At 39.2% G+C, this 20,941-nt stretch overlaps 1 protein-coding gene and 1 long non-coding RNA gene across 5 annotated transcripts in view; one reads left to right on the top strand and one right to left on the bottom strand.

Moving 5' to 3' along the window:
* Positions 1-20,941, bottom strand: part of CNST (consortin, connexin sorting protein) — a 122,416-nt gene that overhangs the window by 55,165 nt on the left and 46,310 nt on the right. For 2 of the 4 annotated variants that reach the window (XM_038542776.1, XM_038542777.1), the window contains 2 exons: positions 16,681-17,106; positions 10,263-10,301 (listed from right to left, as the gene is read on the bottom strand). In XM_038542776.1, the coding sequence (XP_038398704.1) occupies positions 10,263-10,301; positions 16,681-17,056 (415 nt within the window). In that variant the 5' untranslated portion in view covers positions 17,057-17,106. The remainder of the gene's footprint in view (positions 1-10,262; positions 10,302-16,680; positions 17,107-20,941) is intronic. The other 2 variants (XM_038542778.1, XM_038542779.1) reach the window with 1 other exon arrangement.
* Positions 10,399-20,075, top strand: LOC111096711. Its single transcript, XR_005362258.1, has 3 exons — positions 10,399-10,776; positions 13,865-14,107; positions 19,327-20,075. It is a non-coding gene; the product is annotated as an uncharacterized LOC111096711 (long non-coding RNA).

Raw genomic sequence — 20,941 nt, 5'->3', positions numbered from 1 at the left:
AAATAAAGAGCTAAAACTTTTAGAAAAAACTTTTAGAAAAAAGTTTTCAAACTTTTAGAAAAAAACATTGGGGAGTTATTTTCTTTACATTGGATTTGCCAATGATTTTTTGGATAAGGCATCAAAAGCACAGCAAATAAAAGAAAAAAAATAGATAAATTGTTTATCTAAATTAAAAACATCTGTGAATGAATGTTAAAACTAAAATGTGAGTGAAAAGACAATCCACAGAATGGAAGAAAATATCTTCAAGTCATAAATCTGATAAGGAATTAATAATATCTAGAATACATAAAGAACTTCTACAACTGAACAATAATGAAACAAACAACCCAATTCAAAAATGAACAAAGGACTTGAATGGATGTATCGCTAAGGAAGATACACAAATGGGCAATAAGCATGAAAAGATGTTGAATATCACAAGCCACTGGGAAAATGCAAATCAAATCCACAACGAGATGCCAGTTTATACCCATTACTATGACTATAGCGTAAGCCTGATCATTTGGTTTGCCTATAAAAACCAGTCTGGAATAAACATGCTGCCAGTTACACTACTAGATGAAGAGCCAGGCCACCCACCCATGTAGTTCCCCTTTTCACAAAGCCCTGGTTGACCTGGATAACTGACCATTTGACTGATCCCTTCTCCCTTCCTGTGCTTTATTTCCTGCTCTTATGTTTTAAATTCACCCACAAAGTCCTAGGTGCTCTATCCTCCACCAAATAAAGGCAAAACTCCAATCTGTTTTCCCTCCCTTTTTCTATAGGTGATATTGCTGCGTGGCTTTGAGCATGTAATGTACCCTCCAAAACTTATAAATTACAACCCTTGTTTTTTCAAAGTTCACTAATGGTTGTTACTGAGGTGTGTCTTGGTTTTTTTTTTTTAGATTTTTAAAAAAATTTATTTATTCACGAGAGACAGAGAGGCAGAGACACAGGCAGAGGGAGAAGCAGGCTCCATGCAGGGAGCCTGACGTGGGACTCAATCCCAGGTCTCCAGGATCAGGCCCTGGGCTGAAGGCGGCGCTAAACCACTGAGCCACCCGGGCTGCCCTGAGGTGTGTCTTGTAATTGTAATCAGAACTGCAAGGTCCTGTCCAACCACAACGTTGTCTCTGGTCAGGGAAATGTCTGTGGGGGCCACCTCAAGTAATATCAGTAAGTGGCTGGTGGTATTTCTAGCCCATAGCATCGCTATCCACGGGTGAGATGGACACCTATCAATGGCAATCATCAGACAAACAGACAGGATGTAGAGAAACTAGAACCCTTGTGCATCCCTGATAGGAATGTACAATGATGCAGCTGCTAGAGAGGACAGTTTGGCAATTCCTCAAAAAATTAAACTTTATTACCATATGATCTAGCAATTCCATTTCTAGGTACATATATACAAACCAGGTATATTTCTAGGCATAAGGCACTCAAACAGATATACGTATGCCAATGTTCAAAGCAGCATTATTCACATTTTTCAAAAGATTTTTAAATTTATTTATTTTAGAGATAGAGTGAGAGGGAGTGAGCAAGCAGGGCAGGGAGAAGAAGAGGGAGAGGGACAAGCAGACTCCCTGTTGAGTGCAGAGCCCGACGTGTCTCGGGGCTTTATTTCAGGACCCTGAGATCATGACCTGAACTGAAATTAAGAGTCAGATGCTCAAGTGACTGAGTCACCCAAGTGCCTTGCAGCATTATTCACATTAGCCAAAAGGTGAAGATGAATGGATACACAAAACGTGGTATATATGTGCTGCAACATGGGTGAACTTGAAAACATTGCTCTAAGTGAAATAAGCCAGTAACATAAAAACAAATTATTGTCTGACTGTACTTAGATGAAAATCTACAACAGGAAATTCATACAGAGAGAAAGCAGAACTGAGGTTACCAGGGGGGATGAGAGGAGGGATGTGGAGCTATTACTGAATGTTCACAGAGTCTCTGCTTTGAGTGATAAAAATTTTGGAAATGGTGGTGATGGTTATGCAACATTATGAATGTAATTAATGACTTTGAACTGTACTCTTAAAATAGCAAATTTGGGCAGCCCCGGTGGCTCAGCAGATTAGTGCCGCCTTTGGCCCAGGGTGTGATCCTGGAGACCCAGGATTGAGTCCCATGTCGGGTTCCCTGCATGGAGCCTGCTTCTCCCTCTGCCTGTGTCTCTGCCTCTCTCTCTCTCTCTCTCTTTCTGTGTCTGTCATGAATAAATAAATAAAATCTTAAGAAAGAATAGCAAATTCATGTTATACATATTTTGCTGCAATATTAAAACAATAAAAGGAAAAAAACAATAAAAGGGAAAAAAGCGCCTTCATTTCTGTGATTTCGTGTTAGGATTCTTAGAGTTATTACATAACTGAATTTCTCAAACCGCCTGACTTGTTTATACTGATGCATACCTTGGGCGTAATTTTGGAAGATGGATCAGAAATAATTTTTAGGGGCCCCTGGGTGGTACAGTCAGTTGATTGGTGGACTCTTGGTTTTGGCTCAGATAGTGATCTTGGGGTCCTGAGATCTAGCCCCAGGTCGGGCTCCCTGCTCAGCCTGGAGTCTGCTTCTCTCCCTCTGCCCCTCCCCACTGCTCACACAAGGTGTCTCTAAAATAAATAAATAAAACTTTTTTTTTTAAAGAAAGACTTTTTAATAATGTTATATGTAGTTCTGATGGCAGACTCTCTGTGCTTCGCTCCTTTTTCCTTCTACATTTCCTCACTGTGAGGTGGTTAGTGCCATAAAAATGGAGAGGAGAGCACTCATATTTAAATATCCCTGATCACTGGCTAAGCAGTTAAGTATGAAAAGGAAGGAATACTTCCTTTTAAACTTTGTAAAAAGGAAGTATTCCTTCCTTCTCCCCAACATTAGATACTAGTGTTATGAGTGAGATAAATCTGAAAATGAGCCAACTTCCTTGTGACCTGACCTGGGGTCAAAGGGATACCTTATGTAATCATGGCACAATTACCACCTGCTCCACCCCACACATTCCTCTGCCTTCAGAGGAAACAGCATACAGCAGAGGCTGGGAGCTGAGGCCACATCAAGCTGCCCTGGGACTAAAGGAAGTGACCCAACTCCTCATAAACGAATGGCTAAGGATGACATAAAGTGACACATGACGGACACCCAGTGTTTAGTACACACTAAAAGTGGCAGCACCGGTCTCTTGACTGAGTGTCAGGCAGGTGATTTCAGTCAGTGTCAATACGGGACAGGACGACATAAATACAGACACTGGACTTTATGAAAATTCCTTAATGTTTCAGGACTATTGAGAGGGTCAGAACTCAAAGAAGGCTGAGAGACCACTCCAGGCGTTAGCTAAATCACCAATGTTTTCATTGCGTTGGTGGCAATGCACCATGCAGATTCCATGGTGCATTACACAGCACAATATAAACCTTCTAAACAATGTTCTTATTTTCCTCTCAGGTAGATGCCATGAAAGATGCTTGAGTGGAAGGAACAGCCCTTTTCACAGCTTGTTTGCTCTGCTAAAGCTCTTAAAGAAGCAGAGCTCTATTTACTCATCAGGATTGTTCATGAGCCCAGCCTAACTGCTGTCTAGATCTATCATAAGCCTAACTTGATATGCACGCACTGCTGCCTCCAGCCAGCCTTGAACTCAAAGACCATTATTTCTTTTTCTCCTTTCATATAAAAGGCTCACTTAAGATACAAGCTGTCTGAATATCCTGAACTCAATATTTAGACTTACAAATACACAGCAGATCTGAAAAAGGGTTTCAAGAAACTCAAAGGTAGTTCAACAGATGTATGCCCATGATGCTCAGATGCACTGTTAAAAGCCCGTCTCCACATCCACTGACTCGTCAATTGAAAAAGCAGATAATCCCACTAGCAGTTCTAAGTGACACCCTTCCTATCACAGCTATTCCCTCAAGTTCTACCACTTTCTAATTTTTTTTTTAATTTTTTTTTTTATTTATTTATGATAGTCACAGAGAGAGAGAGAGAGAGGCAGAGACACAGGCAGAGGGAGAAGCAGGCTCCATGCACCGGGAGCCTGACGTGGGATTCGATCCCGGGTCTCCAGGATCGCACCCTGGGCCAAAGGCAGGCGCCAAACCGCTGCGCCACCCAGGGATCCCTCTACCACTTTCTAGAGTGTGGTCCAGGCTGTTTTCAATTCATATTCAAGGCATAATTAGTACACATAAATATTGCTGGGATTTAGTTCTAAATTATGTGTAATATGTCAGCCAGCTGGATTGGATTCCCTAATTTTCTTCTTAGAAGTCTGCTTAGTTAGACATTTTATACTTAACTCATTTTACTAAAAACTAAAAATGAAGATTTCTCTAAGCATACAATTAATTATGCTAGTTTTTAGACTTTTCATCTACAGACAAATACCAAAGTTTTTTCTTATCTTAAGCACTACCAAAGTTCAAATGCAATTAATATGTTATTTTTCCTTTAGAAGTGCACTGCTAATCTCAAAAAAGGCTAAATTTTACCATATTTTTCAGTTCATTCCAAGCATATTGAATTCATCAGCTATCAAATATAAAATATTCCTTGGTTCTCTAGGATAAACAAAATTCTCAAATTTGATGTGGCCTATAAGAAACATGATCTTCTTATAAACTGAAATTACACGTATTTTATTTCTCTAACAAATATAAAGGTATACATTTAAATTCAAAACTTAAAAAGTGCCTATTTGTGGAAGAAGAGGGAGGACCTAAACACCCAAAGGAAACCAGATTGCTAAATTTTCCTTAAAGCCTCCCTCCCTTCCCTTAATATTCTGTAATTCTCTAAAAGCTACTGACATCAGAGATTCTCTTTGCAATTAGTGGAATTATATAAGAAAGAAAAATTTAGAAAGCCAGGAGTTAACTCTGAACCTTCAATAAGTCAAAAGAAAAACAGAAACATGCCGAATTTCTTGCAGTTTACAAAAAAGGTTGTCACATTCCATTATGCCAATAATCTGTAAATTTTGCAGAGACAAAGGACCACACCCCAACCATTTCTTCATATCACCGAGCCAACTACCACCCCAAATTGTTTTCAAAACTGTTTTACTGATATATATATATATATATATATATATATATATATATATAATTAAAGTGTCCATACATACATATATAATTAAAGTGTCCATACAGTTCAATGGCTTAGTATATTCAGTGGTGTGCAACCATCACCACAATCAATTTTACAAAGTTTTTATTACCCAAAAAAGAAACCCTATACTGTTTAGCACCTAATTTCTTTATTTCTCCCAATGTTCCCAGCCCCAGGTAGCCACTGATCTACCTCCTGTCTCTAAGGAATTGCCTACTCTGGATATTTCATATAAATGGAATCATACAATGTATGTATGGTCTTTTGTGGCTTTGTTCACTGAGGGTAAGGTTTTCATGATGTAGGATGTGTCAGTACTTTATTCTTTCTTTCTTAGAGAGAAAGTGCACACACAGGAGGAGGGGGCAGGAGCAGAGGGAGGAGAGAGAGAATCTCAAGCAGGCTCCATGCTCCAGTGCAAAGTCCAATGCAGGGCTCCGTCTCATGACCCTGAATCATGACTGGAGCTGAAATCAAGACTCTGATGTTCAACCAGCTGAGCCACCCAGGTGCCCCAGTACTTTATTCTTTTATTGCCAAATAATATTCTATTGTATGGCTATACCCTCTACCTGCTTTTGATCATATAGCTACATTTTTCAAATGCCTGTTTATGCTTTTTTCACAATTAGAAGCCAGTTGGATGTAATAACTTGGTTAAAAACACAACAAAACAAGAAAAAAGCCCTTTGAATTAGTTTTGACTCTGTGAATGATGCTCAGAAATAGTTATTTTAAATAAATAAAGGTAAAAAGACATGTACTCTTTGTAGAGATTATGAACAAACAACAGTTGGAGTAAACAAAACAAAACAAAAAATCCAAAAAGCAAAAGGGACAATTTTGGAAAGTTCGACTTTAACAGTAGAAAACTGAGAAGCCAAGTCCCTAAACATCCTACCTGAATTTATGCTTTCATTAAGCTGAGTTCTATGAAATCAGTCACACAATATTCTTAGTAAAATAAAGACAAAAGTCTTCATTTGTGCTTGTGTCACTATATATGTCTAATTGCAGAAAAATATATACATTTTTGAAGGTGCAGATTTCTCAACTTTTCTTTATATAAGAATATCACATTATAGAGACTTGATGGAGAATGCTGGTTTCTGGAAAGAATTTGAAAGGCCAGACTGAGAAGAATTCCCTTCTTTTTCACCATCTTTCTATATAGCTAACAGAGCATGACTGAAATCATGAAAAAAATACCTATATAAGAAGCAGAAAGTTGTCTGACCAGCCTGTCTATGCCACAGAGTCTCCTGAGTCCCACCAGCAATCTCAGAGAAAGGCGCTCAGACCAAAAAGAATGTGGCTAGAAGTACCGTTACCTTCTGGCAGGACTGCTGTCATACTGGGGAGACACAGGGCTCTCCTGGCCTACTGAATGTAGGAGTAACCTGGGAGAGGTCCCCAGTGATCTGCCTCTGAATATCCATGCCCTTGGGGAATCCTCTCCCGGTATGGGCTGGACCTAGTGACCTATCTAACACAGAACATGGGAAAAGTGACATTCTGTCACTTTTTAAAAGATTTTCTTTCTTTATTTAAGAGAGGAAGAAAGGGAATGCGTGTGTGAGTGGGGGGAGGGGCGGGAGAGGAAGAGAGGAAGAGAGAGAGAGAGAGAGAATACTCAAGCAGACTCTGTGCTGAATGGGAAGCCAGAACCAGTGCTCGATCTCACCACCCTGAGATCATGACTTGAGCCAAAACCAAGAGTTGGATGCTTAACCCACTGAGCCACCCAGGTACCCCAGAATGTCACTTTTAAAATTACACTTTAAAAAAAAGTGTTTTGGGGGGTGGTTCAGTCAGTGGAGCATGCATGTGGCTCTTCGTCTCGGAGCTGAGTTCAGGTCCCACACTGGGCATAGACTTTAAAAAAAAAAAAAGGTGTGGCTTCTCACTGGGGTGCTCTCTCTTGCATTGCTACCGTTGGGGAGAGCCAGCTGACATGGTGTAAGGCATGAGGTAAAGTACTGGGAGGTAAGCCACACAGGGAGGGACTGAGGCCGATTATGTACCGTCTGAGTGAGCTTGGAAGCACATTCTCCAGGCCCAGTCCAAGCCTTGACATGACTGCAGGCCTGCCCAATAGGTTGACTGGAATCTCATGAGACTTAAACCAGAGACAAGAAGCTAAGCCACACCCAGATTCCTGACCCACAGAAACCATGAAATTATAAATGTGTGTCATTTTAAGCTGCTAAATTTTATGAATATTTGTTAATGCAGTAACAGATAACACCAAACTATGTAAAATTCTTCAATTTTCTGCTTTTTGATTATATTCTACTGTCCCTTCCCACATATTTGTGTTTTCAATGGCAACAAACACCATTCCCAATGCTCCTGGAAATGGCACAGTCTGTTGGAAGGACTAGAGGATGGTACAGGTTACATTTCTACCATTCTAGCTACCAAGTTAGGATCATCCTCAGAAGAGGGTGACATGTTTCCCCAAACCCTCACCTGAGCTGTTCATGGAAGTTTTCCACTATTTCATTTGTGGTCAGAATACCTAGGAGACTATACTTGAAGCTCATGCCCATCATCCTCCAAACTGCTCCCTCCATCCCACACACTGAATTTGTGTTCCTTCCTGCCCTAAGCCACTGCTCTCAGCATGGACTTCAAGTACCATGCACCCTTGGGATAATTCTATTATTTGACTTAACACTTGCCTTCCCATTGAACTCCAGGAGGAGTCCATGAGGGTTAGAGCATCAGCTGTCTTGTTATTGCTGTATTCCTATTGCCTGGAAAATATTTACACAGTAGAATGTTAATGAAAGTTGGAGAATTTCCATCGCCATTATTATTAATCCTTTTTTTAAAAAATTTTTATGTATTTATGATAGTCACACAGAGAGAGAGAGGCAGAGACACAGGCAGAGGGAGCAGCAGGCTCCATGCACTGGGAGCCCGACGTGGGATTCGATCCCGGGTCTCCAGGATCGCGCCCGGGCCAAAGGCAGGCGCCAAACCGCTGCGCCACCCAGGGATCCCCCATTATTATTAATCCTATCGAGAGAAACTCACTGTTTAGCATGACAAGCAGAACTCTGCTACACAGGAAACACATCTGGCTCACTAGAAGCCATGGGTTCACATCCTATTTTTCCCCCTTATCTCCTGCAGAGATGGACAAGGCACTTTATAGAGTAAACCTGAATCTCCATATTTATAAAAATTAAGGGTAGTCTACCTTCTGGGTGGTGAACACATTGAGATGTGGGAGAGAAGTCCACCTGGAAAGGGAGTGGATAGCTCCCCGCCCTTTCCCCAGACCTTGTCCTATGCATTTCTTTCATCTGGCTGTTCCTGAGTTATATCCTTTCATAATAAACTGGTGATCTAGTAAGTAAAAATCAATAAATTAACCAGTAAAATTTAGAAAAATGAAAGTAAATTTTAAAATAAATTTTAAAAGGAGGTTAAAGTAGGCCATTTTCAAGATCCTTTCTAGCTTTCCCAAAGCTACATCTTTAGCCAAGATCACAGTCCTGAGATCTAGACCAACTGCCTGTTCAACATGCCCACTTAGATGTCTAAAGGATGTCCAAACACCTGACTCCAAATCACCACACTGCCTTCTGCCCTCCTCTTCCCACACTTGCTCCCTGTCTTTCTATATTCCCACCCTCTGTAAGCAGCATTATCATGCATCTGTCCCCTAAACCACACAACTGGGTTAATTGTGGACTCTTTTCTACACCTAATATATGACCTGGACCAGTTAATTCCACCCCCTTAGTAACTCTGAGCCCACTTACTTCTCTCCAGCCCCACAGCTACTCCCTCATAAGGACCACTAGCAGCATCCCCTGCATAGATTATTGCAAAGGCCCCTTAACCAGTTGTACTACCCCTAATCTTCTAGTATTCTAACCCATTCTCCACATTGTAGACTGAGCGATCTTTCTAAAAAACTGCAACTCACATCACATCAATCCTGTTCAGACCTGCTGGGAAGGCCCAGACTGGTTATTACAAAACAATAATTCTTTATAACCTGGACCTGTTAATCTTTCGAGCTTCAGTCTCTCTACTGTTGTACTCTCTACTTTTTCCCCTAGATTCATTCTTCCCTTCTATTCTGCTCCAGACAAACTGAATATTGAGAGTTGCTGAAACATGGGGTATTCCCTTCTCAGAATCCTCTGGGCTTTTGTCTGTAGTGTGCCTGCTACTTCTGAGGTCTTTCCTTTGCCCTCTATCCCCATTTCCTTTCCTTAGCTAGCACTTATTTGTCCTCAGATCAGCTTAGATGTCCAATCTCATCAATTCCTCCTAGAAGCCTTCCATAACCCACCAAGGACAATATTTCCACAGCTCCTAGTACCAGTAATGACTCTATATGGCTAGACTGAACTTGTTAGTTACTTGGTTCCCATACTCAAACACACAAAACTCAATGGCAGGTTCACCAACAATGTTATAGTGCCTTGCATACACAACAATGCTCAATAAATGTCTGTTGACTAAGTAACTCTGTATGGTTATATAGAATAATGTAAAAAAAATTATAAGGGGAAGAATTCTTCTCTTATATAAAGTTATCATTTAGTCTATCTTAAAATATTTTTGTGGTGGAAGACTAATGGCCCCCACAGATATTCATGTTCTAATCCCCATAAATATGTCACATTATGTCACAAAGGGGAATTAGGCTGCAGATGGGATTAAGGTTGTTGGTTGATTAGTTGACCTTAAAAAAAAGCAGATTATCCTAAATTATCTGGGTGGGCCTTTACACGTGGAGGGAGTCGCATGTTGGCTATGAAACTGTGGAAGGGCAGCCACAAGCTGAGAAATGCAGTACCTAAGAGCCGGAAAGGCAAGGAAGCTCAATTGCCCCTACAGCGTTGGGAAAAGAATCCAGCCCTGCTGACACCTTGAGACCCCTGTCAGATTCCTGACCCACAGGACTGGATGGTAATGAATATGTGTTGGTTTTGAGCCACCAAGGTTGTGGTAATTTGTTATGGCAGCAATAGAAACCTAAATGTACTTTTAATATTGGGGCTTTTTTTAAATAAAGAGAATTTTGGCTAGGAACCTTAAAGTCCCTTCTGATTCTACAATTATTTGGATCTAAGTAAATCAAAAGTCTTTTATTCTATTGTTACCTAGGAAACAGTTACCTTTCAGAGGAGATAGGATCTGTCTTCTTTGATCAATCCCTGAGGGAAGAGTAAAAAGAGAGGATACTGTTTCTGCAGGTCACTTTCTAAAGAAATTTTAATTTAAAAGAGCTGAAGCAAAGATAAGGTAAACCAGGACCTCAGAATCCTGAAGAATCTTGAAAGTTTAGTGTATAGTCTGCAAGCGAGTTAAATTGTTCATTTACCTACCTAATGAACAGAATGGGTTATAACCCCAAAATATCAATACCAGAGTCTATCATTCTTAGACAAGTTTTACCAGGCCTTTACACTTTTTTTTTTTAAAGATTTTATTTATTTATTCATGAGAGATACAGAGAGAGAGAGAGAGAGGCAGAGATACAGGCAGAGGGAGAAGCAGGCTCCATGCAGGGAGCCTGACCTGGGACTCAATCCCAGGTCTCCAGGGTCAGGCCCTGGGCTGAAGGCAGGGGCTAAACTGCTGAGCCACCTGGGCTGCCACCTATACACTTTTTAATTCGAATGCTCTTAGGTAAGTATCCATAGTCTTGTTCACCAAAGTCCACATCAATCCCATCAATCCTGGCCAAAACTATAACATATACATTACTCAACGGACTCCACTAGGCATTTGGCATCCCCATATGCCCATAGGCATATAGGGGCCAACTATAAAGGTCTGCCAATGGCTGAAGTCAGATATGTGAAATTTAAATTTGGAAAACAAAACAAAACAAAAATAAATTTCGCATTTGCACTACCAGTTACTTTTACAGCATTACCAGTTATTACTTTAGATAGCAGTTAACTTGCCAGCAGGCATGTGATACCTAAAATTAAGCCAGGGTGGCCCTGGAATTACAATTTTTGGAATACACCTTAGGGGAGCAAGGCAGGGACAGGTAAACCTGAAAAGAGAGTATTAAAAAGATCTCAGGAGATAAGAAAGATACCGACAAAAGAGGTAAGATGGTGTTAGAGTAAAAATTAAACCAATTTCTTAATTTTGTTGAATGTTGCTCTGGGTTGAGGCACTCAGAAATCATCCTGTGACACACAACAAGACAAGTACTATCTAGAAGCACTTAACTTTGGCTGGCTACTTGATAAAGTGCTCTGCATACAGGATCACTCATTCTAAGGACAGTCTTGTAGAAATGGTAGGATCAGCCCACCTACAGATAAGGCAACAGGCTCAGGGAAAGGAGTTACTTTTCAAAGGTCACAGAGGTAGGAACAGGCAGGGCCAAAGTCTTTACTCTTTTCACTCTGTAAACCTGACTCCAGCCACAGATGCATTCCCAAGATTTGTTTTCGTCCAGCTTTCATGCCCTTCTGTCACCCACCCTCTCCCCACCTCCAGCTTGAGGCCGTCAGGGGAACAAGCCAGGGCATTGACCAGTGAGCGCTGCAAGTCAATCTGGAAGTTCTTCCTTTCTCAATTTCTATTTGCTGCCTATCTCTGGCTTCCTGCCATTTGCTGAAATGTTTGGTTAAATGCTTAGATACTAAGGTGACTGAGTAAATAAAGTATGTTTGATGGCAAGCATCAGAGCTTAATCTGAACTTGTCTTTTATAACCACACAAAATTTATGGGTTAATGGTTGCCAGAGGGTGGGGGGGGGATAGAGAAATGGGGAGTGACTTCTAATGGGTACAGGATTTCTTTTGAGGAGGATAAAATATTCTAGAATTACATACTAGTGATGGTTGTATAACTATGTGAATATATTAAAACCAGGAAGCTGTATACTTTATGAAGATGAATTTTACGGCATGTGAGTTACATCTGAAAAAGAAGACTGTAGAGGAACTCTTGGGTGGCTCAGTGGTTGAGCATCTGCCTTCGGCTCAGGACATGATCCCAGAGTTCTGGGATGGAGTCCCACATCGGGTTCTCCGCAGGGAGCCTGCTTCTCCCTCTGCCTATGTCTCTGCCTCTCTCTATGTGCCTCTCATGAATAAATAAATAAAATTAAAAAAAAAAAGAGACTGTAGCAAAAAATCAAAGGATCAGATATTAACAAGTGTTGGAGAGGATATGGAAAAATTATAACCCTCATATGTTGCTGGTGAGAATGTAAATGGTGTAGCCACAGTGGAAGATAGTTCAGGAAGATAGTTCAGCAGGTCCTAGAACAGTTAAACAAAGTGTTTATTTATGATGCAGGAATTCTACTCCTAGGCATAATCAAAAAAAAAAAAAAAAAGAAAGAAAAGAAAAGAAAACATATGTCCACATAAAAAACTTGTATGGTGTATGGTAATGTTCTTTGGAGCATTATTCAGCATAGCCAAAAAGTAGACAGTCTAAATGCCCATCAGCAAATAGATAAATGAAAATGTGGTATATCCATTGCAATGGAATATTAATTGACAATAAAAAGGAATAAAGTGAGGCAGTCGGTTACTGCCTTGGGCTCAAGTCATGATCTCAGGGTCCTGGGATTAAGCCCCATATGTCGAGCTCTGGGCTCAGTGGGGAGCCTGCTTCTCCCTCTTCCTCTGCCCCTCCCCCTGCTGTGCGTGCACACTCTCTCAAACAAACAAATAAATGTTTAAAAAAAAGGAAAAAAGTACTGATATGTGGGGGTACAATATGGATGGATCTTGAAAACATTATGCTAAGTGAAAGAAGCCAGTCGTAAAAGACCCGTTGTACGATCCCATTTACATTTATGTCCTGAGGAGATAAATCTATAATGAAAGAAAGTAGATTAGTGGTTGCCTAGGGCTGGGATGGCTCAGTGGAAAATGGGGAGTGCCCACTAATGGATTTTGGGTTTCTTTGTGTGATGATGAAAATGTTCTAAAATCAAAGGTGGTAATGGTTGTACAGCTTTGGTTAATATACGAAAAATCAATGAATTGTACATATTAAGTAACTGAAGTGTATGGTATGTGAATACCTCAATAAAGCTGTTTTAAAAATGGGGGAGGAGGGCAGAGGGAGAGGGAAATCTCAAACACCTTCACACCCAGCAGGGAGCCCAACGGGGTTGGGGGCTTGATTTTAAGACCCTGACATCACAATCTAAGCTGAAATCAAGAATTGGACAGTTAGCCCACTAAGCCACCTAGGTGCCCCAAGCTGTTAAAAATTTATAGACTAATTTTCATTTGTCTTTAAGGTATTTACTTAGAGCCACGCCAGATTCAACTATAGTGAAAATTTGCTGTAATGGAGCTTGAAACCCTGCTTAGTTGACTATATTAAAGGGATTCAACTATTTTAAGGAAAGAAAATCTCATAATATAATGGCAACTGGACTTCTGTGAGGCTGAGTTCACGGTTTTAGCAGATTAACAGAGTGCTGCCTTCGGAAAAACCTGTAAATGACATCTCCTAATATTATTGCTCAACTATTTTTCCAGTACTAGCTTTCAGATACATGAAAAATTATTATAAATTAAACTAGGTATAGAAGCATAAGAGTAAATATATTCATCTTAACATGTTTTTTTTTTTTTTTTTTTTAATTGTTGAAAGAACACCTATCTATAACAAACTTATTTCTGGTCTGGAATTGAATATCATGTTTTATATATCATTTCACATTTGAAAAGCTATTATTAGAAAAGTACTCATTTGCAAAATTTTGAAATTTTATTTACTTAGGATCTTAGAATTTCACAATAATGGAAGACCTATCATACCCATGGCTAGACACCTATGTATGGACACTCTGCATTGTTTGCTCTGACACAGGAAATGGATTTGGGAGTGACAAGATGGAGACATCTTTAGGCAGCTTTACTCCAGCTGAAGATGATGGCGCTGAATGGTGGCAGTGGAGATGAAGAGAAACAGACTAACCAGAGAGATCTGAGGGAGATATGATCACTTGTACCTGGTGATAGGGTAAGTATTAAGAGGACAGGCTTCTGCAATCTCTCAGGATAGAGTGAGAAGAGCCCCTAGGCCATCCTAAAGCTTCCCATGCCAGGTGCCTTCCAGGTCTAGAGAGAAGTAATTCTGCTCTCCTGGAAATCTTTCCACTCAGCTTAAAATTCTTCTGCCCACCCAAACTTATCTTCTTTTAACAACAAAACTTAATGTACAAATAAAAATGTACCCCTTACATATAAAAAAACCCCTATATGGATACAGAAGTGAATCACCAAATTTTAATCAAGGTTGGACCAAACCATCTCTGTTCAGGAATCTAAGGAATTGGGATGCCTGGGTGGCTCAGCAGTTGAGCGTTTGCCTTTGGCTCAGGGCGTGATCCCAGAGTTCCAGGATTGAGTCCCACATTGGGCTCCCTGCAAGAAGCCTGCTACTCCCTCTGCTTATGTCTCTGCCTTCTCTCCATGTCTCTCATGACTAAATAAATAAAAATCCTAAAAAAAAAAAAAAAGGAATCTAAGGAATTCATAGCTTGGAAAGGAATTTTATAGATATATACAGATGAACATCATCATTATACATTTGAGAAAACAAAAGTACAAAATGGTTAAGTCTCACCAAATGACCTAGAACCAGAGGTAATTGAATGTAGGTTTTGCAACTCCTAATTTTCTTACAGTTTTAAACTAATTTTATTTAAGATCTATAAAATAATTTTACAGCTAATCTGTATAAAGACTATTCCTAAGTTTTATAAATCATATATTTCAAAATGCATATCTGCTCAATGGCTAATAAATAACATAACTTTAAATAATATAATCACACCTACGGCAAATGGAATAAGGTCATGGAAAGAAGGAATATAAGGAGCCATAATCTTGAAGCTATGATTGACCCATATACATATGCAACTAGGTCCCAGTTCTTAAAAACACATTAGAGAGGCATAGTCAAATTGCTCTTGAATTATAGTTATTGGATAAATCAATTTATATACAAATAGCACTACATACATCATCTGCTTATTTTAGGTCTTTTAAGAAAAGGCTTTCTATATGTCTTTTCAAAAATTATTTTAATTTTCTTTAAGCATACTAAAGAAAAGCAAAAATGAAGGGATCAGTGAAAAGTGGAAAGCCTAACTAAGGAGCTACATTAAAAAGTTATCAAATCACTTTACTGAATAAATAAGGATCAAGGTGTAGAAACTGGAAAGTTTCATCTTTTACTCCAAATTAAAAAAAACAAGAAACAGGATATGGATAAATGGACTATATTTCTAAGCAGCAGAAGATGAGGAGACACTGTCCTTGGTTCTCTGGAACCTTCTGCAAAGACGTGGCTGAGGTGAGGCCATGCTACACTAGAGTCCCGGCCTCAGCCTCAGATGTGCCAGAACTCTCTAGTTCCACGTGTTTCTGATGGCAAATAACCACAGGCTGCCTTTGCCCCAGGGTCCCCCGTGATTAAGGAAAAAAAAGTCCATAGCTCCAAATTTTGCCAAACTATATACCACAGGACAAATACTCTGCCAAAAAAAAACCCCAAAACCAAAAAACAAACATAAAACAAAAGAAAGATAAAAAAAGAGAAAAGAATTACTCTGAATTACTTTGTAACCAAAGTGATACAAAGAAAGCTAGATGTCCTGTTCAACACTGATATATCATTGATATAAGATTAATATATGTTAATGCATATTATTCACTTAACTAAGTGACTTGGAAAGATTCTATAAAGATTTTAAAACTGTACCAGCACCTTGCACTCTCTCAAAAATAAACAAACAAACAAACAAACAAATAAAATGTTGGGAGATCGAGCCCTATGTTGGACTCCATACTCAGCATAGAGTATGTTTGAGATTCTCCCTCTCCCTCTGCCCTTTCCACTGCTCTCTTTCACTCTCTCAAACAAAATAAATTTTAAAAAACCCTGAACTGTACCAGCACAAAAACTCACAGATGAGAGATAAGAGCCACAGTGATGACAGAAGGAAATTTCTAGGGCTGATTCTGGTAGAAAATGATCTAATTTATAAAGGAAGAAGACTACATATATTTTAAATACTTAGTGTGGGGGTGCCTGGGTGGCTAAGTCAGTTAAGCATCTGTCTTTGGCACAAGTCATAACTTCAGAGACCTGGGATCGAGCTCCATGTTGGGCTCCTGCTCAGTGGGGAGTCACCTTCTCCCTCTTCCTCTGTGCCTCCCCCTGCTCATGTATGCTCGCACATGCTCTTAAATAAATAAACAAAATCTTTTAAAAAATAATGAATAAAATATGTACAAATAACTTCAATTTCAGTACATTTATTATAGCAAATTACTGGGAATTGCTGTAAAGAAGTAGTGAAATAAATTACGCACACCCATGGGATGGAACACTGTGGAATATGTCACGTGTATGAAACGCCACACAGTTGGATCTACTCATGCTGCTGCAGAAGTAGCTCCAGAGTATATTAAGAGAAGTAAAGCAAGATGCAGGACTCTTGGGATGATACAAGTATATGGAATATGGAATGAGAAGAGTTTATTTTTAGGTGAAGAATAGCATAAAAAATAATTTTAAAAAAATACCTTGTGGTATCTTAGTCATGCCTTTTTTGGTTCTTGTGCTTCTTTTTCCAGGTACTTTTCTGTCCCTTCCCACAAGGGCCTGCCCATCCCTGGGGCTTTCACAGGAAGTATCCTCCAAGCTCTCCCACACAGCCACCTCACAGCTTGGTGGGCAGTTTTCATTATTGTTGATACTGTCCTGGGCAAGCACATCAGGTTTGCCCATGGCGCTGGTACCGCTGCTCAGACACTTGTGCCCGTCCCTCTCCAGCTGATTTTCATTTTCATCTGATGCAGAAGGCAAGCATGTCACTATGCGTCCCACACCGTCACCGGGATGGCACCCATCTTGTGACTCTATCTGCAGATTATCTGTAGGAGTTCCGCTGTCATCCATCAGAGCATCTTTTGTTGAACCATTTAAGTTTCAATCAAGTCTTTCCATATCTACAAAGACAAAAAGAAAAAAAGCTGCTTCAACTCTGGATTCTCAGTGATCTTTGAATTTCCTCTTGAGCTGTTTTACTCTAAGTAGGGAAAGGACAGAAAAGACCAAGGTTCATTTCTACTTCTTCCCCACTCACAACCCCACCCAACCTTACCTGGTTCTTGCTTTACTACAGCGGTTCTCACCCCTGGCTGCATGTTTATTACCTGAAGAGTTTGTCCAGCATGGAGCCCTGCTACTGATATGTTTTTTTAAGTTCTCTAAGGTATTTTACTGTGCATGATGTTGGGACCATTGCCTTAATGAAATAAATTAATGGTTCAATGAGGTTATCTGCTAAAATCAATCCCTCATGTTATTGCTAGACACTTCCCAGACAAATGTACATTGAATAAGTCCTTTGTCTGCCTGAACAGCAGCAATATTTGGAAACAAACACATTTAAAGATATTGAAAAAGTAAATAAAAAAAGGTATGTAGAAAAAAATTCAGGTAGTATATATTTATACTCTATTATACTCTATATATTATACTCTATTCTCTATATGTCATTTACTTACTAAAAATAAGCCCTGGAAAGTACCTTAGAATTGTCGGCAAATTCCTTTTATATAATTAAAAAAAAAAAAAAAAAAGAAAAAAAAAAGAGGGCTATGATTAACTCTAGGCTAGTTTAGACTTGGAAAATCTAAATCTGCTCCAAGGATCCTTCTAACATTGTAAAGACATAGAAAATAGATTCCAAATCTTTTATCAGACATGTTTATCCCCTCTTATCATCTAAAAATATATTACATTTTAAGGAAAATAATGTCAGCAAGATTTTGGAATTCTTTGCTTGTCAATCATTATTCTGCGTTTGAATCAAACATTCCAGTAATCTGAGAAAAATGTTAGTGACTTTCAAAATTCTTCAAATTAATATAAATTCTTATTTGGTGTTTAGAAACACATCTATAAAGTACAATTCTTTTAAAACATGAAAACAAAGCACAAAATAAAACATTAGCCCCGCACTGACTGCATCATATGTTTTCAACATATTTTGCAACTGGAATATTTCATTTGATTCAGACATAAAAGTACTGGTTGGCAAACATAAAAATATCTAAATTTGTTTGGTATCATTTTCCTTATATCATTGCCCTAAAATAAATCCTAGAGTATACTTTTTAATTTAAAAATAGTTACTATTTTAATCAAGTGTCTTTGAGATCACTATCATGCTCTGAACCCAAGCCCGCATAACTTTTAAAATGTATGCAGCTAAAACAGACAAAGATCAATAGAACACGATAGAGAGCTCAGAAATAAACCCAAAGTGATATGGTCAATTGATCTATGACAAAGGAGGCAAGTATCTACAATGGAGAAAAGGCAATCTCTTGTGGGGAAAACTGTTAAAGAATGAAAACCGCACCACTCTCTCACACCAAATATACACAAAAATAAACTCTGAATGGATTAAAAAGACCTATATATGAAACTTGAAAGCATAAAAGTACTAGAAGAAAACACAGCCAGTATACTCTTAGATATCAGCCTTAGCATCATCTTCCTAGATATATCATCACAAACAAGGAAAACAAAAGCAAAATAAACTATTGGGACTACATCAAAATAAAAAGCCTTTGCAAATGAAGGAAACCAACAAAGTGACATGGCAACCTACTGAACAGGAGAGGATATCTGCAAATGTTGTATCTTATAAGGGGTTAGTATACAAAATATAGAAAGAACTTACACCATACCAAAAAGCCAAATAATCTGATTTAAAATGGGCAGAGTACCTGAATAGACATTCTTCCAAAAACAACAGCAATGAAAATGCAAACAAATGAAAAACAAAACACACAGATGGCCAACAAAACATGAAAGGATGCTCAACATCACTCATCATCAGAGAAATGCAAATCCAAACCACAATGAGATATCACCTCACACCAGTCTGAAAGGTTAGGATCAGAAAGATAAGAAATAATAAGAGTTGACAAGAATGTGGAGAAATGGGAACACTTGTGCACTATTAGTGGGAATGCAAACTGGTGTAGCTACTCTGGAAAACAGTATGGAGGTTCCTCAAAAAATTAGAGATAGAAATATCAGATGATCCAGTAATTCCACTGCTGGGTATTTACCCAAAGAAAACCAAAACACTAATTTGAAAAAATATATACACCCCTATGTTTATCATAGCATTGTTTTTTGTTTTTTTAAAGGTTTTATTTATTCATGAGAGACAGAGGCAGAGACACAACCTGCAGGGAGCCTGATGCAGGACTCGATCCGAGGACCCCAGGATCATGACCTGAGCCGAAGGCAGATGCTCAACCACTGAGCCACCCAGGCACTCTATCACAGCACTGTTAACAACTGTGGAAGCAATCTAAGCAACATTGATCAACAGATGGATAAAGACTGTGTGGTATATATACACAACATAATAATACTCAGCCACAAAAAAAGAATGAAATCTTGCCATTTATGACAACATAGATGGACCTAGAGGGCATACTGCTAAGTAAAAGGAGTCAGATAGAAAAAAACCAATATGATATGATTTGACTTATATGTGGAGGCTAGAAACCAAACCAACCAACCAACCAACAACAAAAAGCAGAAACAGAATGATAAATATAGAGGACAAATTGTTGGTGGCCAGAATTAAGGGCTTGGGGTAGGGGCGAAAATGGTGCAGGTGATTAAGAAGTGCAAACTTCCGGTTATAAGTAAGTGACAGGGATGAAGGGTGCAGCATAGGGAATATAGTGGATAATATTGTAATAATCTTGTTGTGACAGATGATAACAATACCATGGTAGCACAGTAATAACATTCTTAGTGTAAATCATTATGTTGTAACATCTGAAACTAATGTAACATTTTATGTCAACTATACTTCAATAAATCAACAAACAAGTAAATAAAGTGCATGTAGCTAATACAGTGAAAATGACCCAAATGATCACTCACAGATGAGTAGATAAACAAAATGGGGTCCGTTCACGCAAGGAAATATTATCTAGCCATAAGAAGGAAGTTCTGATACATGTAAAAATATGGAAAAACCTTGACAACATTATACAAGTGAAATTAGTCTGACACAAAGGGATGAAAACAGTATGATTCCACTTGCATGAAATTTCTATGGCAGACAAATTCATGGAGACAGAAAACAGACAACAGAGATGGAGGGCAGGGGAGAAAAGGGAGTTCCTGCATAATGGTTGCAATTTTTGCCTGGGGTGATGGAAAAGGTTTGGAAACGCAGCAGTGATGGTTACAAAACAGCGATGGTATTACTAGTGCCACTGCATCATATACTGAAAATCCGTTAAAATGGCATATGATATGTATACTTAATCGCAACAGTGAAAAGAAATTCATGTCTGTGCAGGAAAAATGTCAGTCCTTAAAACTAGGAGCAGCCTTGGCTATCTTCTAAATAATTCCTTTACATTCTTTTTTTAAAAGATTTTATTCATTTATTTGAGAGACAGAGACAGAGTGCATGAGTGGTGGGGGATGGGGAGAGGGAGATGAAGAAGCAGACTCCTCACTTAACAGGAAGATGGACCTGGGACTCAATCCAGGCCTGATCATGGCCTGAGCTGAAGGCAGACGCTTAACTGATTCAGCCGCCCACGTGCCCCTAATCACGCTGTATTTTTTTTTTTTAAGATTTTATTTATTTATTCATGAGAGACAGAGGCAGAGAGAGAGGCAGAGACACAGGCAGAGGGAGAACAGGCTCCATGCAGGGAGCCCGACGTGGGACTCGATCCGGGGTCCCCAGGATCACACGCTGGCCCAAAAGTGGCACTAAACCGCTGG

This window comes from Canis lupus, chromosome 7, assembly GCF_011100685.1.
Source record: "Canis lupus familiaris isolate Mischka breed German Shepherd chromosome 7, alternate assembly UU_Cfam_GSD_1.0, whole genome shotgun sequence".
Lineage (NCBI taxonomy): Eukaryota > Metazoa > Chordata > Mammalia > Carnivora > Canidae > Canis > Canis lupus.
The sequence above is the reverse complement of the archived record's forward strand: the minus strand, read 5'-3'. Positions and strand labels throughout refer to the sequence as shown.